Below are 27,188 nucleotides of genomic sequence, written 5' to 3' on the forward strand. Positions count from 1 at the left end.
ATCTGTAATACAAGAACACCGATTGCGGTGAAGTAGACATCAATTCGAGGGTCTCCAACAAGTATAGAAGAAGATTTTTTGGGGAATTAGAAAAAGCGATATAGCGGTAAATACAGCCTTTCTATGAGAACAAACTATATAACACAGGCCAGAAATTAAGAACAAGTTAAGAACATTTTAAGGCTCCGCGGACTCGGAAACACCCAATTTCTTAGGAAAATGGACAAAAATATCCACAAAATGGTGAAAATAAGAACACTTTAAGAACATTTTTAGGCTTACAACTCAAAAGTTAAGAACATGTTCTTATAAAAAATGTTTATCTTTACAGAGATTCTTATGGCGGGAATATGTATCATCAAAATTCTTGATCTTAATGCAAACAGAAGCACTTCAAAATAAGTCAGAATTTGCCAATAGTTACCTAAAATTTCAATCCGATGTCCAAATCCCGGTCTTTTTAGTGTTTACCGTATAGGTTACAGTAAAACTTTGTAGCTTTCAATCTTATACGAATACAAGACAATAATACTATTACTCTCAGAGTAAACTTTTTGCAGCGTCATACACAAGCGTTTCATCGAAGGACCATTCTTTTGATAAATATCGATAATTTCTTGCATACTTTTCTCAAACTCGTCATATGAACCTTTTAGTTCAAGATAAGCGGCGACAGTTTTCAATTCAGAATTGTCCAGTGAAACCTATGAAAATAAGTTAAATGTTTCAAAACACAAAAGAATTTATTAACTAAAATTTGAGCCATGTTTGAGCAATGTTGGAATGGAGGGTATAAAAGAGTATTTCTTCATTTTCCAGAGAGTAAAGTGCTATTCTAAAATTTCCAGGGTGTAAAAGACTGATTTTACTTCGTCCACCCTCACGTTTAAGGTACGAAAAAATGTTTGTAAGGGTTCTTTTGAAAACCAAACTTTGCCATTTTCCAGGGGGTTCCCATACGTTTCTAAGAATCTTTTTTTGCCTTCAAAAGGTTCGTCCCCCTGTATCGAAATTTAATGAAACAGCCCTTTATGTGAATAATGCTGAACTAGCAGATAAAAACTTAAGGTTTTAATACATAGATAAAATACTGAATCCTCAATGGGAAAGGAAATACACGTTCTTTATAAGAACAAACTATATTAGAACATAAGGTTTCGATGATCAAAATACCAAAAAAAAACAAGCTAAGAACATTTTAAAGCTTCCTTCACTCTAAAAAACCAAATATCTAAGGAAGTAGCATTAAAATACTCCACAAAATGGTGAAAATAAGAATATTTTTGAAAAGACTCCAGGAAAAAAGAAAAGAAAAACATCCAAAAGCTTGGATGCTCTTATAAAAAAACGTGTAACAATAAAACTTTTAGTTTTCAGATCCTATGCAGTAAGAAAACATAGGATACAATCACCTCTCTAATTATGGGACAGTTTTAAGAAATACCTTTATCCACTGATAAAAATTTTCCGCATTTTACGTTGTTGATTAAAGAGTAAATAGATCATTTTACAAACGTGGCCTAGATTTCTGAAAAACTGCAACTAAATCTTTCTTACAGCTACAACTTGAATGTCAACATTGCCAAGATATTGGGCTAATTCCATTTGATGTTTGGATTTGAATCGACTTTCGTAAAGACGTTTTCTGTTTGGCTCCGCCAATGATACATAGGTGAAAAAGAAAGATGGTAGACCTAAATTGACTGAACTTTGCTGAAAATGAAAGAAATATAGAATATAAAAAAGGTGAATAGCATGAAGGCGAACATCGCCCTGTAGCATGTTTGTCGGCAAAACTTTCATGATTTAACCTTTTCATAAATTACGTCACGAACATCACTTGCCTCGTATTCATACAATTACAATTGGTGATTATTAAATTATTAAATAATTTTTTTTACGAATAGAAATAAGTAGTTTTATAGACTGGCACGCCAGTCGGGCTGGAACGGTATCACGCGGGAGAAGTGAGCGTAGGAGTTAGGTAAGCGTAGGAAGAAATTTTGTCGGCGGCGAGGGCTGAAAGCCCGACTGGAGCGAAACCCCAGGAAGGAAAAAACGGCTAAGCTGAAGGCCCAATCTTACAACGCCAGATTTCGGCGTTGTAGAAATGAATGAACTTTGAGAAATTCGTGAAATGAGAAATGAAAACTTCCGTCAAAGTCGCAGATCGTGTTGTTTTGATTTTTGAGGAGGGAGTGATTGGAAAAAATAATGGCTGACTTCTAGTGGAAATTTTTATTTGAAAAGATTTTGTTTTGTTTCTTGTTTCTTATTGATGAGTCTCTTCTTTGTGTATATGTGGCTTTTCTTCATGGTTCTCTGCATGCAAAATTCTTTGGCTCATTTTTGATTTGTTTTTTGTTTTGATTTGAGAGGCAAGAGAAGATGGAAAATCTTGTAACATCAGTTATCAGAACTTGTTGACTTGTTATCTTTTCCTATTCATAACTCATTCAATTTTAGGAATGGAGTATTCAGATTGCAAACACTATGGACTGTGAGTTTTTTTTTCATTTCAGCTTTCTTTTTCCTAGGTTTGCAGGTGGTAATCAAAGGGATAACCCAGGTACAGTAGCTAACAATTATTTACTGACACTCAAACACATAAGACGTTTTAATTTTCCAGGACTCACAAGTCAAAGGTTCTTTATCAAAAATATATGGCTGTTGGACTACCAGAGACTACTACACGACACTGACACAATGTCGTGTGTATTGGAAGTGCTACAAACTTTTGTGAATATCTACCTGGTTATCCCTTTGTTTTGAGTTTAATACGTACTGTATCTATCCCTATGATAAAATTACACAGTTTTGAGTAGAAATAAAGTTATGGTAAAGCGGCACTGACAAATTTCTCCAAAAAATATTTTCTTTCAAATTATGAAATATTAAAAGTCTTCTTACATCTAAAAATGATTAAATTCGCCATGACTTATGTTTTACTCAATTCTAGTATTTTTTCCAAAACTTATATATACTTACGTAGAGGGAAATTTAGCAGAATTTATGGAGAAAATTAAGAATTCTCAGTTTGGCAACAAAAATTTCTCAAACGTACTGTACACATAGTACCTACTATAACTTTAAACATTTACATACTTTTAAATTGCCAGATTAGTGTGGCAAGAAAACTCATTTTTTTCATTCAGCCATAAATCTTCAAGTGTGAAGTTAATTTTATAGTACACATACTTACAATTTACAGAAAAATGGGTGATAAGTATATGTCACATGTTCAACAACCCATTTTTTCCACAGCTTACTTGTTCAACAAATTCTTGTCAAATTGAATGTCGAACAAGTGGGTTGTGGAACAAATGGGTGCCAAAATGATCGACAACCCAGTTGATTGACAATCCACTTGTTCGACAATCTATATAGTTGTTCAACAGACCAGTTGTTTGAGAGAAGAGTGTCGAACAAGTGGTCGTCGAACAACCATGCAGTCGAGCAAATGGGTGTCGAACTAATAACTGTCGATCAACCGGTCTAACAAATGTACCGTCGGACAAGTATACTGTCGAACAAGTGGGATTTCCCCAAAATTATAGTTGTACGTAGATGAAAATTTGTCACAATTTATATTACGGTGAAAATTCAGAATTCTCAGTTTGACAACAAAAATTTCTCAAATAGGTAACTTTAATTTAAATAATTATAATATTAAATTGTAAAATTAGTGTGGCAAGAAAACTCCCAAAAAAATTTAGCCATAAATCTTAAAGTGTAAGGTTAATTTTTCAGCATTTTGTTTTTGTGTGTGACAAGAAAATTCTTCAGCACATAGCCACAGTCTATAGAAAAAGGTCAGAATTTACAATAATTCTCTTCTCATGACAAAAATACTGCATTTTTCTAAAATCATGAATATGTGTACCCAAAAACTTTTCTGTCACCATATAAACTCTGGATTTTCTATCAGAGCTATCTTATCACAGCACTAAATTCTGCAAATTTCAATTTTTCACAAATTAAATTTGTACATGACAGATGTTACATTTTTCATTCGACAGACTGAAATACTTAATTATAATCATACACTTATAATAATAATTATGCACCAATGTGTCATTGTTTTGAGGTTGGAGTTTTAGTTATTCAACATATGGCATCTTAACTATTAAAAGTAAGTACTTTTCTGTAAGTTTTCCATTTAATTTTCTATGTGTACGTGTAATTTTCCTGTGCTTGGCTGGTACGCTACATGCTGACAGTCAGGACAGGTTGTTTTTTGTAGCAGTGAGTCTGTTGAAGAGGGTCGGACTGTCAGACAGCAGCCTGGCAGTAATGACATTGAGAGTGATGAGAGGGATAATCTTTGCAGTTTCTTTAAACTAACCAGGAAACGCTGTTTATTCTCACGATAACCCAAAAATAGTTTTCAAACCGTACCAAAAAAATTTTTGGTACGGCTTGAAAACCTGTGTTAGGTTATCGTGAGATATTAAAAGTGTCAGAATTATTGATTATTATGATATGTTATTATTCTTAAAATAGTGTCAAAATTTTTTCAAAAAGGTTATTTTGTTGGGTACTTTTGAGCAGAGTTCCTGCCTGGTTAGTGTTACTGTTGTATTCATAGAAAAGAGTGTTGGAGGGGTTCACTTAGCCACAATGAGACTAGAGTAATCAAGTTCCTTAACAAGTAGCCTGTAAGTACTAAAATTAAAAAGCAAAAAGTATTTAGGTGGAACCAAATTAGACTGTTAGAAAAAATATTTCTTACCTTGAATGAAAGAGGCTAGCAAAAAGCCCCAAAAGCACGTAACATATACCACCAACCTGCATAAGGAAAACTGAATAATCCTTGTACACTTTTGATGATTGTAGAAAACTGAAGCTAAATTGCAAATACTTACCTTTCTAAGAATGTATGAATAACAAAAACAACTAAAGATGTAAAAGTTTCAAAACTTGAAAGGTGGCTCCTCCACCACCCAAAATTCAAAACAAAGTGGTCTGTCGGCTTTTCTCCCTCCAAAATTTAGGAAAGCACTCCTCCGTTCTCACAACCTCCAAAATGAAGCCGTGGCAGAATGTTCTAGTCTGTATATCAGCAGCCTCTCACCAACTTTTGCTCGCTCTCCTACGCAGCTCCTATTCTAGCAAACGCCCGCCGCCTTTATGTTCCCGCCCTCTGACATGATTAATTTACAGACTAGTTTGCTAGTCTAGTAGTTTTATAAAAATCCGCTGGGAGTTAACCACCATAGCAATAATTTCAAAACGAGGCAAGTGACGTTCGTGACGTAATTTATGAAAAAGGTCTATTCCTACTAGGCTTTTAGGGGCCGTTCAGAAGTAGGGGGGGGGGGCTTTAACTGCACCATCCCTTGACTTCAAATTGGTCTCTTTGAATGAAATTTGGCACAAAAGATCCATATCATATAAGGCAGCTTTTAACAAAAACGTTTTTGATAACGATCGAAAATTTCTTTTGTTCTCCGCGAAGCTATTGTATTCTAACAAAGGCTTTAGAAAAAAGTTAAAATAAAAGGCGCGCGAAAATTTATTGGATTAAGAGGTGTACTTCAATGAGACGGGGAAATCCGGAATAAGAAACGGAATACAGTCAAATCAATCTAATTCAAACTTCCATTATTCGAATCTTTCTCTAATTCGAACTAATATATTGGTCCCCTCAGCTGGAAAGTGGTTCAAACTACTCTCTGTAATTCGAATCTTCCTCAAATTCGAAGATCAAATTAGAGAGAGTCCACTGCAATTTTTAACACTGTTTACATGAATACAGAATCCTTTTCCAGCCGAAACATTGATTAAATAAAGAAGAAAACAAATTCCGAATAGGTGCATCTTCGAGAAACTCAAAATTTAAGTTATCAAAAAGAAATCACTTGGTCCCGTCTTAGCAAATATTATCATGACCGAACTGGAAAAACGAGTCGTCTCTAAACTCATCAATAAAGGAACAATTAAGTTTTATGCAAGGTACGTCGATGATACATTACTCTTAGTGAAACGTTCTGATATAGAATCCATTCTTGAAAAGTTCAACAAGTTTGATAAAAATCTTCAATTCACTGTCGACCTCTTTGAAAATCAAGTACCTCATTTTCTCGATCTCGAAATCTGTCCCGATGGAATAGCTATCTTTCGTAAAGACACACACACTGGTCAGTACCAACCAGCACACTCTTTCGTACCCTGGAAATGGAAAACTGCATGGATGCGATCTCTGATCACGAGGGCAAAGAAACTCTGCTCAAAGAACAAGCTTCATCCTGAACTCGAGATGATAAAGAAATTCGCTTCCTGGAACAAATATCCAAAATCCGTCATCAATGCAATGATTAAACGTGTCCTGTCTAATCCTAAAGACAAACCCAATACCGATGATGACAAAAGAAAAAAGGTATACTTTAATGTTCATTATGCTGGTGACGTTGGTGATCAACTTGTAAAGCAATGTTGGCGAAAACTTAGTCGTTGTACCAAAGAAAGGGTAAATTTTGTAACAAAATATTCAGTGACTAAACTCTCTTTCTTCACAAATATGAAAGATAAGATAAAAAGTCTTAGCAAGTCGTACGTTATTTATGAATTCGCCTGCCCCGGTTGTACCGCATCTTACATCGGTTTGACCAAACGTACCCTCTCCCAGAGAACAAAGGAACATGCGACACGTGACGAATCATCAATCAAGTCGCACGTTGATAATTGGCCTGGAATGTGAACACTTATTTGGTATCAATAACCCCTTTTAATGATGTCGATGGTGATGAATTCAAATTAAATTTAATCAGAGACAACACCAAAGTAATTGATACTGGTGATACATATATATTAGAATTTAGAGAAGCCTTTTGTATTAAACAAAAGAAGCCTACCTTGAATCATGGACTTAAGGCCTCCAAGGAGCTTCAATTATTTTAATTAATTATATTTTATTACATTGACACATATCGCTTCTATTGCGTCTCTATTCCCCTTAGTCCTTCTTTCTTTTGTTTTAGCAATCGTTTTATTCCCTTGATGCATTTCATAATTTTTCTAATTTTTACTGAACTTGTACATAAAGTAATGCTTTTAGAATTTCATTTTACTCTGTCTTGATAATGATTTAGCAAGTGAATCGAAATATCGACCATATTTTACATCATGTGTTATTCTTTTTGATAACTTAAATTTTGAGTTTCTCGAAGATGCACCTATTCGGAATTTGTTTTCTTCTTTATTTACATGAATACATGAGGTGAGCTTTGACAGGATGACGTCATGCGTGCCCATAGGCTAACTGAAAATTTTTTGAGAACCAACAAGACATGTTATATACCGATCGAAGCGTTTTTTAACGTAGATTAAGAAATGGTCAGTAACCATATCTGAAAATTTTGCTATAAAAAGTTAGGACGCTTTTCCTTTATGTCCGTGACATCAATTTTACCTGTCCGAGACGAAAAAAAAATCAAAAGTTCAAACTTATCAAAATTGAAATCTAAGACCGCCATTCGAAAGCTCTCAAAAATCGAGATAGAAGACTTTTAAGTGGATATATATGATTTCTCAACCTAACTCGAGAAAATCGATCCTAAAGAAAGTGTAAATATGACGTCATCAAAACTTCGGAAGCTTTTTATTATCAAATTTTCAGACATAGTTACTGACCTTTTTCTTAATCTACGTCAAAAAACGCGTCGATTGGTATATGATATGTCTATGCTTTTTTTCATAAAAATTTTCATTTTGCTTGTGATGTCATCAAATACGAAAATATTTTCAAACTGTCCCGTTGATGATTTTGTGTTCAGAAAGGTCATATCTATTGAAAACAACTGTTTAAAGTTTGCTTGCAAACTTTGTAGCTACTGCACTTTTTTATGTGACCTCAGCTGACTGACTATTACCTTAACCACTGGCAGTGGGACTTCAGTATCTTTCGTTTGAGTGCTTTCAAACTTGTTGAACTGCTTCTGTTTGATGTAATCACACAACTCTTTCCGTGACACGCGGTAATCCAAAAACTTCTCTTTTTCTCTCGTTTTCACCTAAAAGGTTATTTAAGGATACTTCATGTGGTACTTCACGCTTTAGAGGATATGTAGTCAAAGGTATTGAGGTTTCTATGTTTTGTTAAGGGCTCTGACCATAGTGAAATTTTAATATTTGCTACGTACAAAATAGAAATTTCTACTTGATGTAGCAAACAAAACTATGACATGTTATACATTTTCTGTTAGACCCATTATCATTGAGTCTGAAAAAATGAAAAAATTTGATGAAGAAGAAAATGAAGACTTCTGCGAAGAAAAGTATTTCAACTTTGAAAAGCTTATTCTCGGCGAAGAAAAAACATTTTCAAAAATTTTTTTGCGGTAGATGGTGTATCTTTTACCAAACTAAAATTAAATTTTCGGAAATTTTTCGGAAAGCTTATTTGTCTCAAAATCTTGAAAATAGTGCTTTTTGATCAATTTTATATCCAAATGTTTCATAGAAAAACAGCAATAACTTTTGTGCATTAATCCAGAAAAATTTTCCGGAAAATTCAAAACAGTTTAATACTTTGCGGACAATTTGAAAGTAGTTTGAAACAAAAAGGTTACCCATTAAAGCTTAGCACTTTTTATACAAAAAGGTAATGCAACATATTATTAACGTCTTTTTAAAGTTCATAGCGTCATTTTTGCAATTAAATTCTTAATTACTCTTCAGGGATTTGCTTAAACAGCAATTTATAAAGGCAATTCTTTGTTTAAAGTGTTAAAGAACCTAAAACATAACTTTTGTGTTCAAAAACTAAAATCAATTTTTCGACTATGATCAGAGCCCTTAAGTCACATATTTCCGCCATTATCGAAGCAAACGTTCGATTTGCGTAAGGGATTACATCCTACAGATTCGCACACCTGCTTCCATAATGGCGAAAATTTTCCTATTTCCGATAGTGTGTAACAATACAGAAAATTTTCATACCTAAAAAAGGCGGCAGACACTTACCCTTACAAAGTCAACATCTGTATCTTTAAGAACCACAAAACACATGATGTTATTTTCTCGACAGTGTTCTTGAATCTCCTCTTGCGTGTAATCCTGACTTAAATCGTACGAAAACAAACTAGCAGAAATGCCTGCAGACCATAGTTCTTGTAGAACCTTCAACATCATCTCAACGTTAGGTTTATTGATAGAAATGCTACAGACTAGAACATGATGTGTAGGGGCTGTTGAGTCTTCTTCCTGCATCTGTTCGGCGACCCCCAGAAAAATCTTCTCTACTGCAATACTGACACCTACAGCTGTGGGAAGGACAGATGTCTTGGCGTATTTGCTGAATGATTCAACGAGTTGGTTATAGCAGCCTCCAACAGCTAGAATGTCCAAACCACCGTACTTCTTTTTCTTCAGATTCTCTGCCACAAATTGAAACGTCATCCCTAAAATTTGGAGATCTGAATCTTACAATCTAAATTCCAATTTTTCTTAGTTCAAGATTCTCTTTCAGTCTTTGATCTAGAACGAAGATATTACAATGAAAGGGCATAACCTAATATTTGTTTTAGATATTCTTGAAAAAGTCCTAGATCGGGCTAAATGTAGTCAGAGAATTTGATTCTGACTCTTCTATTTTATACTGTTGGCAAGCTAAAGATCGAGGAAATTAGAGTCGAAATAATAGTTTCTCAAAGCAATTTCCAATACCTGAAACGGAGGTAGACACTGTCGTGAGCGAAGTACAAATATTGATTGTGATTGCTGCATCAAGGTCATGAAGTAGCTGTGTAACTCTCTCCAAATCTGAAAAAGCCTGCTTCACTAAATTGCTAATGTTCGCTTTAGTCTTGCGGAGTCCTTGTAAAACATCTTTAGCTTTCGATAGAGTTCCTTCGAAAGTAAATAGAGGTAGTACACGGGCTATAATATGGTCTTGAAGCTCAGCTTCCAAAAACAGTTCTTGTAGACGCTCCAGAAGATTCTTTTTGTTTCGCGTCGTTGATAATATACTTAAGATTTTTAGTTTGAGTTCTTCTGAAAAGCTGTTTTGGACGAATATAGCTTTCAGAATATTCGAGTGGTTGATTTGTATGTAGAAATTTCTTTGACTGGTTTGAGGAAATTCTTTAGTAAGTTCAACAACAATGTACATGAGTTCGACTATCGGTATCAACATTGAGTGAGATTCTGTTATAATATCGAATGAACATTCCCACAATGGAATCGGGTGTGCACATCGGATTTTCTGATCCCGGAATAATTTCCCGAAATAATAACGCCGTAGCTGATTCACGTTGTTACGGGACACGTAGCGCGCAAACGAAACACGGGAATCATACGGTAGGCACAGTTGAACGCCACTCTGATCCATAACAGTAGCTACATTGTTTAGGTTATCAAAATGTTTGGATTTTGGTATCAAAAGTGGAACCTCTATAGAAACACCGCCATGTTTAATGAAAATCTTCTCAATAATATCTTTAGCGTGTTTCAAGATAGTGGCGTTTTTCAAAATACTTTCTTGCGTTTTGCCGTGTAGTTCACTATCATAGATTTGATCATTAACAGGATTGGTAGGTTCATTGAATAAAGTGGACATGAGTTTCTGATAACGTGTAGAGTTTGTTTGATCTAAAGTACGCCTTAAAAGTTCGTCCAGTTGCGAATCTTCGATTTGCGATGGAACCTTACCGCTTTCCAATAACTCTTGCGCGGTCGGGCGTTCATCTGGAGAATGGTTTAACAACCATTTAATGATCTCTTTGGCTTTTTTGAATTTCTTGACTTGGAAATCTTCAGGCATCTTTATCTTTTCCTATTATAAAAAGGGTGAAAAATATTACAATTATAACATTAACAAGCAAAAGTGTTATAAGGCGAGACCAATTTAATTTGTTGTTCTACGGGCAAATCGTTAGAAAAATATGGGTCGGTCGGTCGGTAAAATAAGAATAAATTTTTCATTTATCAGGGTTGGTAAGGTACTAAAAATATTTTCCAAAAAATATCTGGATCAAAAGTTCACTTTTAAAATTTTAGTGTATGGAATGCTTGCTTGATTTTCTAAATTTTAAATTTCTTGAATTAATTTTCAGCTTTATTCAAATTTAATTCTTACAAATAACTAGTGTGTGAAATATATTTTAGTATAAATTCAATATAATTATTTTTTTGATTTAAGCAAAATAAGGTCGGTCGGGCCCGTAAAACAACAAATTAAATTGGTCTCGCCTAAGATATAGACAAATAAAGTGAGCATCGAAGTTCTTGCGTTAATAACAAGTGATACTTTTATGGACCTACCTGGTTATGCATTTAACACATATATATAATTGATATCTACGTGAGCGTGACCATTAAACAATCATTCAGAACAAAGATAGTGACGATCTATTCAAAGTAGTTGTTTTTTTCTTATAAAACAAAGCGTTTAGAAACAAAATTTCATGCTCTTGAAATATTCTTTCATATTCAAGACTTCGTGAGCACAAAAAACATCTATCTCATCAAAAAAATTGAGTAATTTGGCTAAAAACATTGATGTATACTTATTAATAGTGATTCTTATAGATAAAGATTTTTTGAGCTGAAAAATTCTTTTTTTATAAAAATCTGCTTGAGCCATCTTTTACCTACTTTCATACAAGAAATCAGAAAAAAAACAACGATCCAATAAACCCTTTTTTTAGCCGTTTTTTAGCTGAAATTTACCCAAATTTTATTTTCTCCAAAAATCGAGCTCCGTCACATTCGAGGGTTTATAGTTATGCATCTTTGTGCAAAAAATCATAAAGAAGGAAAACGCCGATTTCGAGAGAACCTATACCTAAGTAATTGATAATGTGCTTATAAAAAAAGTAACCCTCATGAGCAAAAAAAACATCTCATAAAAAAATTGAGTATTTTGACCGAGAACATTGTTGTATGCTTATCAATAGTGATTCTTATAGATAAACAGCGTTTTTTGAGCCAACAAAATTTTTTGCAAAAATCTGCTTGAGCCATCTTTTACCTGTGCAAAAAATCAGAAAAAATTAATGATCCAATTTTTCACAAAGTCCAAAAAACCCGTTTTATAGCCGTTTTTTGGCCGAAATTTGACCAAAAAAATTTTTTTTTCGAAAATCGGGCTCCATCACTTTCGAGGGTTTGTAGTTACACATCTTTGTGCAAAAAATCAGAAAAAACTAATGATTCAATCCTGAGAAAAGTTGGTAACGAACGGACGAACGGACGGACGGAAGGATGAACGAACGGACAGAGGTTAATTTATAGGACCTCCACCGGGGTAGGTCTAAAAAGCTTACAGCGAGTAAATAAGAGGAGGGTAGGCGTGGTAGTAGCAGCAAAGTTTGAATAAAGTATACAAAAGCAAAAGTAGTAGCTTACAGAACGCAGTGACCCGATAGTTTCCACTCGTTCCATACCCGTCGTCAAGGGTCGATAGCACATCTCAAACAAAATAATCCCAAGTGAATACATATCCACTTTCTGTGAAAACTTTATTCGCCCTCTCGCAATACCCAATTCCGGTGCAACGTAGAGTACCGTACCAACTTTACCGGTCATTTTATCGCTCGATGCTACGGAAGGGTCCTGATGGATGACCGGTGTTTCTTTTAATATTGAGGTGTGCGAAGTGGCGAGACCGAAGTCTCCGATTTTAATGCGGTCTTTTGAGTCGAGAAAAATGTTGAACGGTTTTAAATCGCGGTGAATGATGTTCTAAAAAAAGCCATACAATGTAATTACAGTTGGCGCTCTCTAATTCGACGTTCTATCAATTCTATCAATTCTATCAATTTTCAATTTTCAAACAAATAAATACGAAAAATGAAAGGCCCCTCGACGACAGGTTGTTTTCAAAGAATTTGAAGGTAACTTACTTGCAGTAAGCAGTCAAAGCAAAGTTACGGAAAATCATTAGTAAGGCTATCCAACGATGTAAAAATAATAGATAACCAACTTGCCTTGATTCTCAAAAAACATCCGTGTTATGGTTGTAAAAATATTAATGACATTTTGCATCGTAAAAAGTGCAATTAAATAAAAACTTGCTTCATTTGCAACCTTCTATTGGACAGAATCGATCACGTGATGTATATTTTTCCAAAATTTGGGTTAGAAAAAGTGTATTTTCCTATAGGCAGCCTCACAGAAGGAATTTTTTAATTAGATATTATTGTTCTATAAACATTCATCTGTTTATTTTGTATCAGGCAACCTTCATGCACTTTTCATTCGTGAGATATCGCACTTCAAATCACACATATATATTTTCAGATAATATCATTTTATGAGCCTTTATTTATCCAGATGAAGATTAAGTGGTATCAGGCCGATCCGTAGTCAATTTGTCTAAAGATTGGTACCTTTATCTTTTGAAAAAAATTCCAAAATTTGCAGTAAATAACAATTCAAATTTTCTATCAATTCAGTGGATGTCAAAAAGTGTGTCAAAATCTAGCTAATAAAAGCATAACACGCACTGCACACAGAGCTATTTAAAGGAGTGCTCATTTCAATAGGAAAACAATGGTTGTTCTCTTGGGAGAAGTGCCTTCTAGAGGTAGTTGGTTATCTATTATTTTTACATCGTTGGGCTATCTTTTCGACTTTTGGGAATTTCCCCGACATTACGTTTTCATTGCGAGTTTTTATTGTGGCTTTTCCTTCCGTTCAAAACATTTTGAACATAAGCAAACTAAGCTTTTTTCACATGTACGTAAAATATTACCTTCAGGAATGGGGAAATTCCCTAAGCTGACGTATTGTTTTAAAATTAGGCAAGATTCTTCGAGTTTTACAGAATTTTGTTGAACTTGGAGACGAAAAAGCCTCACTCACCGAGACGGAAGAACTTTGTATGCTCAATGCGTTTTTAAGAGAAAGAGAAAGGCCATTTACCTGTGAATGAACGTGCGCAAGACCTTCAACAATCTCACGGAAATGTCGTCCAACTTTTTCCCCACTCATGTAAACACCGTCATTGATCATATCACGCAGTGTGCTTTTCTCGCAGTATTCCATCTGAATGTAAAAGGTATAATATCAGTAATTTGTGGCTCCATATATTAACGTAGAGCTATAGTATGAATTTAAAAATTCTATTTCTTTAAAAAAAAAACATTACAGTCTGTTTCATGCCTTACAGACAATCATCGGGTGTGAATAAAACAAAAAAAAATTGGAACAAATCCTGTTATGTGAACATCATACAAGAGTACGTAGCGAAACACATTTAATTATGTATGCGCCATTCCATTTTTAATATCCACACAGGGGCATGGACGAACATTTCTAGGAGGTAATCCGAAGAATTCCCGGAGGGTCCAAGGTCTAAGAAATATTCATTAATTTTTTCTATGATGTAAAAAAGTTATTCCAAAACTTCCAAGGGTAAAAAGACTGATTTTAGTTTGTCCACCCCCACATTTAAAGTACGAATAAGCATTTTCCCAAAGGCTTTTTTTTGCAGATTTTTCCAGGGGGTATCCTTACCTCAAAAATCATTTTTGGCTTGAAAGGGTTCGTCCAATCCCCCCCCCCTGATTTTAAATGGAACAGCCCATTCAAAGTCCTATAATTCGAAAACTCGCTTGATTGAACTCACTTGAATGTAAAGGTATTGAACTGAACGAGGACCATCACCGAGACTTGATTCTGTGGTTTCTGTATTGTTGTTGGTTGTGGCTGTGGTCGTTGATGTTGTTGTTTTAGAGGTTTTGTTGGTTGTGGATGCTGTTGTATCTGTTGCATCTGTTTCATCATTGTCTGAGTCCTGTGAAGAAAGAAAAAATAAATGCGTAAAGATGTCAAAAAGTTTCGTATTCATGATATGCAGCACTTGACAGTCTTCTGAGAACTTCTGAGAATTTTCCAACCAATACGTCACTTAAACAATAGAAAAAGTGACGTATTGGGTGGAAAAAAACAGAAAAGTTGCATACTTTCGTGAAGTCATTGCAGTGGTGCATATCATGAATAGTTTTAATGAATCCATCAGCAATCCATACTAAATTCTACCGCAATTAAGGGTTTTCCTTGACTACCCATCCATTGGTTTATGATGTGTAAATCCCACCATTAAAAAAAGGTGTTCGATGCATCTATTGTTACTTTTTTGTGGGGTATAATATAAAATTTATCAAATTTATATTAGAAGCTGCTTTATTTCAATCTTAATACACATTTTACTGACGCCATAAATCCCATAATCCAACAATCTTTGTCAGATAGAAAAAAAAACAGTTTCACCAAAAAAGAAAATAGATTCTCGCCTCATCTTCAGAATCGAGGAAATCACCAAACTGTAACACCGAATCGTCATTAAAAACGATACCACCGTCAGAAGAGTCGTGGTAAGACGGCCTCGTTTTCTTCAACGTTGTCTTTCTTATTGTTGTTGCTGTTGTTGGCTTTTTGAAGATTCCTCCGCTATCTTCGTCTGAGTCTGACTCGCTTCCTGATGATGATGTTTCTTGCCTTTGAGTGAGAGAAAACAAAAGAGCGTTTCAAGGCATTTATACACTTTCTTATTAGAACGTCTTAATCTTCGTCTGAGTCTGACTCGCTTCCTGATGATGATGTTTCTTGCCTTTGAGTGAGAGAAAACAAAAGAGAGTTTCAAGGCATTTGTACACTTTCTTATTAGAACGTCTTAATCTTGGCTGAGTCTTGGTCGCTTATTTTTCGGCAGTTCTTTTTACCATTTTTAATTTGAAAAGGCCTTGATATTGAAGAAAATACCTTTGAATATAAAATGAAAATTATGCCTTTAAATCGAGAAAAATTGCTGTACTTTTAAGTTGAGAAGGAAAAAAATTATTCAAAAAAATCCGGAAAATTTGTTTTCAGGCTCACCATATGTATAGTATTGGGAATTAAAACAATAATTAGCATCTCTGGTACCTGCAAAGCCTAAAGAAATATTAATAATTTTGTACCTATCAATATCTGCAGACATTTCACACCAGGAGCTGTTCGTCCTATTTGACATCTGTCCACTACCACCAGTAGCCACTGGAAACCTACAGAAGTCCTCATCAAAAACATCATTCTCTAGCAACAAATCTTCCAGAGGTTTTGGTTGTTTTGGTGGTGATTGCTGCTGCTGTTGGTGGCCTTGGATGTTTCTCTTGGGTGAGTTTGTTGTGGCGCTGGTGTATGAATCAGTCTCGTTGAATGAAGATTCATCAGTTAATTTGTTTTCTTCGGCTTCGATCCAAGAATTGAAATATCTGGAAGAGGGAATGTTGAATATTAACCGAAACAAGTAAATTTTTTATTCAGTCTGCGTTAATGGGCTTTTCCAGAAAAAAAATTTACCCCCCCCCCTGTTTAGGATATTGATTTTTCGAAGTATCGAACCCCCTGGATATCCTACTCTTAAAAATGTGCTCAACCCCCTGGATATCCGCTCCCTTGTAGATATTTAACCCCCTGGATATCCACTTTTGAACAAAAATTGTTAACCTCCTGGGTATACCTCAACAGGGGGGGGGGACGGGGGCACGGACTATTTCTGTAAAAGCCCAATAAAGAGAGAATCACAAGCTCTTACGTAGAGGGACGGTCAAACGCGCGACCTGTTTTTGCGAATATCAATGAGATTTTCTTGCGCAGCGCTCCTCCCCCTAAAAGTGAGCTAGGAGACCCAGTTTCCAGTATTGCATAGGTAAACTCTTTATCCCTAATTTTTTTTGAAATTTCGTAAGGATATGCGAATGTTGAGTGACAGCACCAAGGAAATAGCAGTTTAGTAATCCTTTTGAAAGCTGAAAAACTTTTCAAAAAGTAACCTTATTTATTTGATCAACATGCTGAAAAAGTAGAATTCTCATACCTGACGACATTCTCGTGGTTGAGTCTTGAAAGTAACTTCACTTCTCTGGTGATTCGCTTGTTCAACTGTAAATTGCTTGGGTTCAATCGTATACGTTTCAATGCGTAAAAGTTGCCGTCAAGTTTGTTCTTCACCTGAAATCAAAAAATGCGGATTGATTATCCCATTAAGTGCAACTGGTATCATATGAGATCAACTTTTTCGGTTTTGTGCCGATAGGTCTGGACCATGTCGGCTTGTTTTCTTAACCCCACCAAGAATAAAAAAAAACTGAAAACTGAAAACGCGTATATGAGATATGCTCATATGAGGTCGCTCAACTTTTCGGTCCTGTACCGTACCGGTAGGTATGGACCCAGGAGCGCCGCGATATACCATACCATACCGCGCCCATACCACCCTGTTTTTAACATACCCGAATAAAAAATTAAATCGAGATTCGCATTGTTCTCTTGGTTGCGGCTTGTACATGCATTTGAAATAAAAAATATTTACGGAAGTAACGGAGTGATGGACTTCTTTGTTTAAATCTAAACAAACTGAGAACGCGTCCTAAAGATTGACGGATCATTTGAATAAACACTGTTTTTCAAGGAATGAAATAATTCAACCTCATAGCGATATAAAAGCGATAGCCTGAAACAAAAACTTTTCCTACCTTTAAGACACTTCCAAATCCACCTTTCCCTAACCATTCTATTGTATCAAATTCATTCAACAACCTGGATTTCCCTTGAAAGTTCTCTCTAAAAAATGGTTGCATGATCAATTGTCTTTCCATGTGAGAGTTACTCTCAGAATGGTCGTTTTTCGAAGCACCATTGTTTTGTTGAGTATGTTTCGTTTTCGGGTTGTCGATGATTTTATCGCAGATGAATGCATGTTGAAGAAGTTGCGCTGCAGTTGATCGTTTGTCTTCCTCAACATCCAAACAACTTGAAATAAAAAACGTAAAACAGTGGTCAGAGCGAGGTTTTTCGTCTGAGACGGAAAATGGATTTTACACAAAAAGATTAGCACATTACATTATCGGGGAAAAAATGTCGGGAGAAAGTGACGAAAATTTTGAGGGGGTGACGAAATTTTTCCCCGGCGAAATATTTCCCCGACATTTTATCACCCAACCAAAACTTGTACCCGATTTTTTTTATCTCCGACCAAAACATTTACCCAAAATTTTATACCGCAACCAAAATTCAAATCTAATTTTTTTACACCAACTGGGAAGGAAACTATTTTGCACTAAGGCGTTAAAAGATCGATGAAAACAAACCTTTTTAAGAAGGAGAGAAGAGCATCGGGTAGATCTTCTGGAAAGTCGATTGGTAATTGGATAAGAGAATGTCCTTGATACAAGGAAAGTGCAATCAAACCCTAAAAAAAATTTGATATTCTCTCTATTCCCCTAGTCTAGCAAGATGGGCGACTAATTCAGACATAGTATAAATAAAGCAAAAAGTAATGGAGGGAACAAATTTTAGTTTATATACAAACTATATCCCGTGACAATAATCGAATAATCGTATTATCATATTACGCCTATACTACTGTATTACACGCATTATAAATGACTCCAATATACTCTTCCCCCTTTGAAATAAACCTAATAGACTATTATAGACTGATTGAATTTTATTTCACAGTCAAGAATGTTTGACAAGTTTTGATTGATCATTCATAAATTGGCTGCTTAGGAAAACTTTTGTCGCTGAAGTCGTGACATTTTAAGTTGGAAAAAGAGAGTTAATTCGCCATAACCTTTGGGGAGTGTTAAAAATGTCATGCGAGTAGCAGTGCTAGTCTAATGTAGAAGAAAGAATATATGTGGAAATTTTGTTTTTATTTTTAACGAGTGACCACTTTAAGAGATTTTGCTGTTCCTACAACTGAACAAAATTTGAAAACGGCAGGAAAATTTCCCTTGGAAAAATCTTCTTACCATATTATAAATATCTCCTTTCTTCCCAGCTTTCATGTCTTGGCGAAACAACAACTTGCCACGCCCACCATTCTGTTCTTCCTCTTCTGTTTTGTCATTGAAAGAGGAAGAAGATGAGGGGGATATACACAAATCACATATCCTTCTCACCATCGCATAACCGCTTAATGTGACTTCGTTTTGCTCGTTGATGAAAGTGGTTTCAAGCTAAGATGTTATAGGGAGAAAAGCACATGCAGATGAGATTTAAATTAGACTTGGAAAGGGAATCATGGACTAAAATTATGATAAACAAGTAAATTCCCGACCCATTCCATGTTATTTACCCTCCCTTCCTCCTCGTAATAAAAAAACGTCGAAACTGCCACTTTTCCTTTGGGTGTGTACGCACATTTGAAATCATAAAAATATTTGAAAATTTGAGATTATGAAGTGATATCATTTAATCATCTCGATAATGTCATATTTTTGGCAAACAAAGCTTCATGAACATTTCATAAACAATAGAACTAAAATACTAAAAAAATGCTGATTACACTTCAAAGACATTCTGACTTTTCTCACATACAAGATCTCTAAAAAAGAAAATCCTGATAAAACAAGCAGACATACGTTTAAGTTATGATGAACGACTGACTTGGAGTGTAAGAAATAAAGCCCGTCCACGATCTGTCGACAAATATGATGTAACAACGATAATGGCAATCCGTCTTCTTGCAGATACGATGCCAAGCATAGACCGGTAATACTGTCTGATAAAAGCTGTACGATTGGAAGAATGAATAAAACTATTTAAGAGTATAAAATAAATTATTTTTCAAATTCAATTCTTTTCTGAGGTTTTCGGGAATCAAGAATTTCAAGGAAAAAATTACGCTGGCTGGCTGACTGGCTGTGTATTATGCACTGATCATTATCAGTCAATAATTCAATCGTCTATGCATAATATCTAAGAAAAGGAGTAGGGGTGATAAAAGCAAAGCAAAAAAAAAAACGATACACAATTCATGAAAGGTATACTGAAATCTTTTAAAGTACAATTCATACACGTTTTTTGAACAACCAGTTCAGATATAATACACAGCGTAATACACAGCATTTATCACCTCACGGATGAATCAAGGCAAAGACAAATTTTAGTTGAGGCTTATTTTTCGTGATTCCCAGGTGAATGTTCTTAAAATGTTCTTGATGACTTTAAAGAGACTTAAAACCAGCATTTGCTTAGCCATTTCTGAGATCTGAAGCTGGGCTTATTCTTAATTTGTTCTTAGGTTTCGACCAAAGCGAGCCTCGTGTTCTTATAAAAAAAGCGTGCAAAACTAAAAACTTCACCTTTGCAGAAATATTGGTAGCACTATGATCAAAATCGAGCGCGTGGTAATTGATCAAACCTCCATAGTTCACTTTACTTTTCAGATAATTGAATTCTTGGGTGATGCTTTGAATCTGAAAAATCAAAATGTCAGATCAAACAAAAGTAAAAGGGCTGATGATTAAAAGTAAGTTGTTTAACCAAGGGAGATTTGAACACTTCGTAAATTATAACAGTAGTCAAAGCAAATTTTTCCTCTCAGACGGAACTGGACTTTAAAATAAAGATTAGGCAAGTTTCTTCAATTTTGCAGAATTTTATTGAATTTGGAAACGGAAAAGCTTCTTTTTAAACTTCGCTGAGACGGTAATCTGTTTGAGACGGCAAAACTTTATGAGCCCTTTGTAAGTTATAAATACCTTATTGGAACTAATTTTCGTGGGAATTAATTTTAGCGTTTTTCACGGTTCTTTGGCAAAACCGCGAAAATTTAAGCCCGCGAAATACAATTTTTTCCAATTTTATCGAAAAAATTTGAAAAATCCCTAGGAAAATGAAAGAAATCTGTCCAAAAAGGGCAAAACCACGAAAATTAAAACCCGCGAAATGCAACGTTGCCGATTTTTTTTTCGACCGCGAATATTAGTTCCCGCGAAAATTAGCTCCAATATGGTACCTGTTTAGCCTGGTCATCAATTTGTTTCTCCCCACCAGAACTACCACTTGATGATGTGAAATGAACTTTCTTTTTCTGTTGTTGATGATGAGCACTTTGTTGAGATTTCCATTTCCATTCAGTGAGAGAAAGTTTGTTGCCATCACTTTCATCGATAGCGAGAACGGTGCATGCGCCGACGTAGAAGTGACCTATTGATTTTGAAAAATAAAATCTTCAGGTTATCAACGTATCGTGGAAGCAATACATGGCCGATAGGGCGTCCGTTTCCAAACGCAAGGGTCCCCTGATCTAACTTCCACAACTTCTTTGTTTCGTTGCTAAGTTAATTTCGATAATTGAATGCTAAGTACATTTATAAGCTAACCATTCTAAAAGAATCTTATTCCGAAAAACCTCGAAGTAATGGATTTGTAATTGGCCCAGAGAGCTTTTCATTAGCATGTTGCTTTTCGTGGTACTGTTTGTATGAAAAAGCAGCGCGTTTCAATTCAAGTTCATTTTGGAAGAAACGGCGCTTTATACCATTGCATACAAACATTTGACTATTGATCTGTCACTGGGCCTTCATACCGGTTCGGCTTCTTGTTAAATTTTTCTCGTGACACCGTCGTTGTAGGGAACACCTAATAAAAATTGTACAATACCTACCAAAGACCTACACAAACTTGAAAATCACATAGAGAAAGTGTTTACTTCGCATCTATTGTTTCATTTTCAAATAAAGTTAAAACGCATGCGTATTTATAAACTGTAGTCGTTATTATTCGCAAATCACATAAAGGAATGAATACGTAGGGGTGGTACAGTCACTTTCAGTCGGAGTTGTGGATTGTAAAATTTGTCGTTCTTTTTTAAATTTGTCGTTCTTTTTTAATGTTACGAAGTAGGCCCTTTCTCGCCCTCCTATCTTAAAATCCTCACTATATTCAGAAGATGACGTTTATTACAACCAAAACTCCAGAAAATCGTAGTGGGAAAATCTTGTTCCAAGCGTGTAACAAACCTAGACTGCTTTATAATAGCATAAACTTATTGAATTATTGAGTCAAGCTATAACATGCTATAAGTATAACAGCTATGAGCCTGTAGCCTGCTCACGAGTAATACAGTGTAACCAAAATAAGAAACTATGCTATAATGTACGCATTATGGTTGAAACACTCGTTTAAAAATTCGCTCACTTGCAGTCACTAGGAGTAACGTAAATAAAGAGGTAGGCACTCTCGTTCTTACAGGTTCTTGTTATAAAAATCAGAGGACAAAGAGCATTAATGGCAGTCATTCCTAGAGTGTGTTTTCTTCTACGCATGGAGATTAATAAGTTGTGGATAGCCAATAGGATACCAGTATTAACTCTTGAGAAAAGATCAAATCTGAGAGTATAATTATAAGTCTTGGACATCGAGAACACTGCATTATTCCTGCAAAATTCCTCAACTAACAAATTCGTCAAATGCAAATCAGAACATCTTTAATACACCCTAGTGCTCATTAGCTCAAAAAAAAATCTGAAGTATTCCTTCGTTTTAAAATCAATTTGACTACTTACTAAACTAAATATTTCACCAACTTAATAAGTACAATCTCTTACTCCAGGCTATGCCAACGAAAGAAAGGAACCCTCCTACACGTCACAAAATTGATAGCTTTCGACAAGCAAACAAAGTTCCATCAATTTGTTTTTGATTCTCTTTTACAGTGTAATACGAGCTTTTTAAAACTCGTCAATCTTTTTTGACACCCGAACGACTTTTTTCTTAGAAAATTCACATTTTAACCCCATTATTGTATTTCTTTATTGTTTATAACCACAAAAAAGTAACTGTAGGAACATCCAAAATTTTTGAAGCCTTATAGATATTCTTAACTTTTTGAGTTTCAAGCCTAAAAATGCTCTTACCATTTTCCCCATTTTTAATGTAATTTTGTCCATTTTCCTAAGAAATTTTTCTTAACATTTTGGCCAGCGAAGCCTTACGTTCTTATAAAAAAACGTGTACATCGTGTGATGGAAGAAATTGACTGAAATTCCTTATATAGTGTTTTAAGATATCTCTGATAGAAGCCTTCCCTGCTTACCTAGGAGAGGAATCCCATCCTGTATTTTTATAATCTGATGTATATTGGACGGGTTCGACCTGTGAGGAAGTTTTCGACCCAAAAAAAATTACAGTAGGAGATTGGGCTTTTCCAGAAAAAGAAAATACCCCCACTGTTGAGGATATTGATTTTTTTAAGTATCGAACCCTTTGGATATCTTACTTTATTAGTAAAGATTTCTGGATATCCTCTCTTATAAAAATGCTTACCCCTGGATATCGTATTTTTTACTTGAAAAGACACTTTACCCCCTAGATATCCGCTCCGCTCCTCAACAGGGGGGGACACGGACTATTTCTGGAAAAGCCCATTCAAATTTAGCGCTGTCCTCACTTACTAAAATTAAATAAATAAGTTTAGAACCTTGCATTTTTTTTCTAAGAAAGCGTGTGAAAGTGAAAGAATAACAAAATTGATCGACTGTGTTTTCAAATGCTATTTGATGCTTGGAAATTCAAACTGATAGCCCAAACTATGCTATTCATTTTGCCATCAGTTAATAAAAGAAGAAATCATAGCATAGATCTCGAGGCTATCCTTACCTATGCATGAGCTACAAAAGACTTTCTTATTGCCATCTTTGAACTGGTACACGAAGAATTTCTGTCTATCTTGTGAACATTTGAAGGGTAGCTTGCGTGGGATGGTCTCTACCTTGTTGACGAATAAGGAGCTTTGTTGTGGTGAAGACTGCTGACATTGAGAGACCTGGTGAGAAATGTATGAAATAGTGAAACTTGCTGTTTGTAATACTAGACGACTAATTCAGACATAGTAGAAAATGAACAAGAAATAATGGAAGGAACAAATTGCACATTATCCCGTAAAAATTATCGTATTATCATTATAACACACTTGCATTACATTGTATTACATTCATTATAAACGACTCCAGTCTGTGAAATCTACATTGACACGAACATTTCATAACAATTATTACCATAATATTTTGAAATAATGGAAAAAAGATTCAAAGTCCCCCATTGAGCTTTATATAGAATGTGAAGGCTGTTTCTCAATCTTGGCCAAGCAGAATACTCTGATCGGAGTTTTTTAAAGTGGTATCCGCTAGTACTACTTTTGCTTGCCTACTTGTGATGTAGCGCCATTTGCCGTTGGGCAAAATTTTAACACTGCAATAGCTTCTTTGCGGGTACCAATTAAAAAAAAAAACCAAAGATGGCAGATATGGCTTCTTTTAGAGATCGGTTTTATTTAATGCTTTTAGTTTATTTGCATATCAAGAGTTTTAAGGTAGACAACCAACAAGACAACAGTTGAGTCTCTATAACTCGAACAAGCACACAGGGAACGCAAATGTGTTCGAGTTAAGAGAATTTCGAGTAATGGAGAAAGATTTATGCGACATTAACTTAAGGGAACTGAAAACTTGTTCGAGTTAAGGAGACATTCGAACTATGGCGACTCCACTTGTAGGAAGAAAAAATAAAAAACATAAAAATCGAAGTCTCAAATATAATAAAAATAATAAATATAAAAAATTATAATCATAATTTTTCAGTATACCTGACGTTTTCGTTTGACTTCAGTTCGCTTCTTTAATTCTTCCTCAACCTGACGAATCTAAAATACAAAATGAAAGACTACATGTTTAAAGCTTGGGGCCATTATACAGAATAATGTAGGCATGAAAATATACAAATGGAAATGAATATAATGTGATTCATTGTTATGCTGACTAATATCATTTTCATTGTTTATACAATTAATTAAAATAAAAAAGGTCTGTATAAATTCCCAACCATTAATAATACAGCTCTGCTTAACATAAGTCAGCATTAAGTATACAATTATACCCCCTTTTTTAGAGAAAATCTGTTTCAAAGGAAACTGGCTCTATGCAACACCGAAGTGATGAAAGAGTACAAAATGTACACAGTCAGAAGCAAACAATATCACAATATAACAATAAAACTAGCGTTTTTATTAGCATGATGCACAATTTTGTGCTTTGGTGGTACATATTTCTACTTTAAAACAGACTGTGGCTAATCTTGGTACCACCTACAAAGGCGAGGGTATCCCCCTATTAAAAAGGGGGAATGGATACAAACTATGCAATTTGTGCAATTATGCAAAGAGGTCTTTATTCCAGGGTTTGTTGCAGGAGTATCTGGACATTTTCAAGAGATTTTTTGACCTGAACATGTTCGTCCACCCCCTCCCTAATATGGATAATAAGGTAGGCACTGCTTCTAATGGTGATTAAACTAGATTGCCACTTTTTCTACCTTATAAATGAAAAACCCAAAACATGGTTTGAAATTACTGATCCTAAATAGATTATCATTCAAGCACAATAATAAAAAAGAGTGTATCTTACAACGTTTTCATCTTGTTCTCTATCTTGCGCAACTCTTTCTGCTTCTATTTTTTGTTGTTCCAAATTTTGTAACTCCTCCTGTTTCATTTGGTTTTGTACCATTTGTTCAAAGAACGATAACGATGGCTTGTTGTGGCGGTACAGGAACTCTTGAATGTGATGTGTCAGTTGAAGGATCATGACCTGTATAGTTAAAGATATTATATCATGAACAAAAGCAAATCAAAATTAACAGTTGCCGAGTGAAAGCATACAAGATCTAGCACTGTAACCTCCCGCAAATAAATCCAAGGTGAAAAAATTTAAGAGAATAAACATTCTATCCCTTTCTTTAATCAGTCTTTAAAATAGCTCATTACTGGGTTTGGGCTGCTAAAGCAAGACAAAAAAATTTTCACTCTTAAGGTTGAATTGAAATCGATTGCTATTTCAAGCAACCTTCTAAGGTTTGTTGTAAACGTTGTAAGCATACTGACGTCAGCTAAAAAGCAAATCATACAAGCTAAATACAAGTTAGATTATCTTTAAAAATTGAAGGAATGATAAAAATTATTTTTGATGAAACACTTTTTACCTCTCCACACAACTCTTCAGCCTGTGTCATAATCTCTTTCTTCAATGATTTTAAATCTTCATCAGAAAGACCTTTTGTATCTTCAAAGCTAAAGATGGGTGGGCTAGAAGAAGAAAAACGAAGTCTCAATTTTAGTAGGTCTCTGACATAAATTAGTGTAGAGATTTACTGTGTTTAAGAAAAATTGTTTGGCCACTCTCTACGTCTTCCTTGCTGTTGCAAGTCAAAACAGTGCGAGCTTGACCACATGTTACTGTTACAATCTTTCCGGACATCTTTCATGCTCTTGTTAAATCAGTAGGTTTTGTTGATTGGTATTGCAAAAAATGAAATAAAAGGGAACCACAATGCTTACTCGTTAGGGTATGTGGTGGTGAATTTAACTCTCAAACCAAGTCTTGCATGTACATCTTTGGCTATTGTGCTTTGCAACGGAACCAATTGAATTGTAAACTCAGGAGAGCAATTTTTCTAAGAAAATAGAAGTCAGGATTAGGTTGTTAAGGTTATTTTTGATGATTTGTTGCAGAAAGTGCAATAGAAACTAATAATAATACATTGTAGAAGTTGGAAAAGAAACTGAAGTCTGTCTCAATATAATCTGCAGCGGAGACGAGAAAGGCTAAGAGAACCTTTGATAGGATTTTTGATAGAAAAAAAAAGAAGAGAAAATGAAGAAGAAAATCAACTTCTTGTAGAATCTTGCTGTTTTTTGATGGTAAACTTTGGTCTGTATCTTTCGATTGGATTAATCATTTTCAAAATGTTTTCATGTAGATGATCTTCTAGAATTACAGAATTATGTGTGGGAAAAATGATAATCATAGCACAGTTATTGAAGAAATTGATTTTTTTCTTCTTCATTTTCAATCTTCATTTTCAGATCTTTGTTTTGAATTTTCTTATTTTGAATAATGTTCCACTCCTGTTTATCTTTTCAACAAGCACAAAACCGCTATCCAATTCTAATTCTATCGAAGGTTAAAACCTTTAATTATCTCAGCTGCAAATTATATTGAGACAGACTTTAAAAGAGCCAAAGTTTATTGATCTGTGAAAATTAAGTAAAAAAATTATTTCCTACAATGGGCTTTCCCAGAAAAAATTTGAATATAGGAGGTGGAGGATATAACATTTTTCAGTGATTTACCCCCCGGACAAGGCAAATTTTGATGATTTTTTGCTATCCTCCGGACAATATATACTCCACCCCCCATGTACTGGCATTTTCTGGAAGAGCCCAATAACAGAAACTAAACATACCTTAGAGTGATCTTTGTACTCATCCATAAAGATTGCTTGAATAGCCTCAAGCTCTTCTAGTTGTTCTTCAGAAGCCATGGCAAAGAATTGGAAGTTTTATACTAAATATGCCTACATTTTTGAAATTTTTTGTCTAATATTTGAAAACATTGTTATAATATGAAAGAGAT

At 34.8% G+C, this 27,188-nt stretch overlaps 1 protein-coding gene across 1 annotated transcript; it reads right to left on the reverse strand.

Moving 5' to 3' along the window:
• Window positions 1-306: 306 nt before the first annotated feature.
• On the reverse strand, window positions 307-27,157 carry LOC136801954 (eIF-2-alpha kinase GCN2-like). Its single transcript, XM_067058655.1, has 23 exons — window positions 27,019-27,157; window positions 26,111-26,226; window positions 25,756-25,858; window positions 25,182-25,364; window positions 24,365-24,421; window positions 23,380-23,545; window positions 20,735-20,925; window positions 20,079-20,192; window positions 19,356-19,505; window positions 18,744-18,950; window positions 18,078-18,178; window positions 17,463-17,739; window positions 16,805-16,938; window positions 15,906-16,199; window positions 15,240-15,444; window positions 14,573-14,740; window positions 13,867-13,989; window positions 12,349-12,684; window positions 9,667-10,774; window positions 8,965-9,401; window positions 7,872-8,012; window positions 1,558-1,713; window positions 307-704 (listed from the first exon to the last, which is right to left on the reverse strand). Exons 1-23 carry the CDS (start codon window positions 27,094-27,096, stop codon window positions 480-482), a joined length of 5,070 nt encoding a protein of 1,689 aa, XP_066914756.1. The 5' UTR covers window positions 27,097-27,157; the 3' UTR covers window positions 307-479.
• Window positions 27,158-27,188: the final 31 nt, after the last annotated feature.

Source organism: Clytia hemisphaerica, unplaced genomic scaffold (assembly GCF_902728285.1).
Source record: "Clytia hemisphaerica strain Z4C2 unplaced genomic scaffold, Clytia hemisphaerica genome assembly, whole genome shotgun sequence".
In the NCBI taxonomy this organism is placed as follows: domain Eukaryota; kingdom Metazoa; phylum Cnidaria; class Hydrozoa; order Leptothecata; family Clytiidae; genus Clytia; species Clytia hemisphaerica.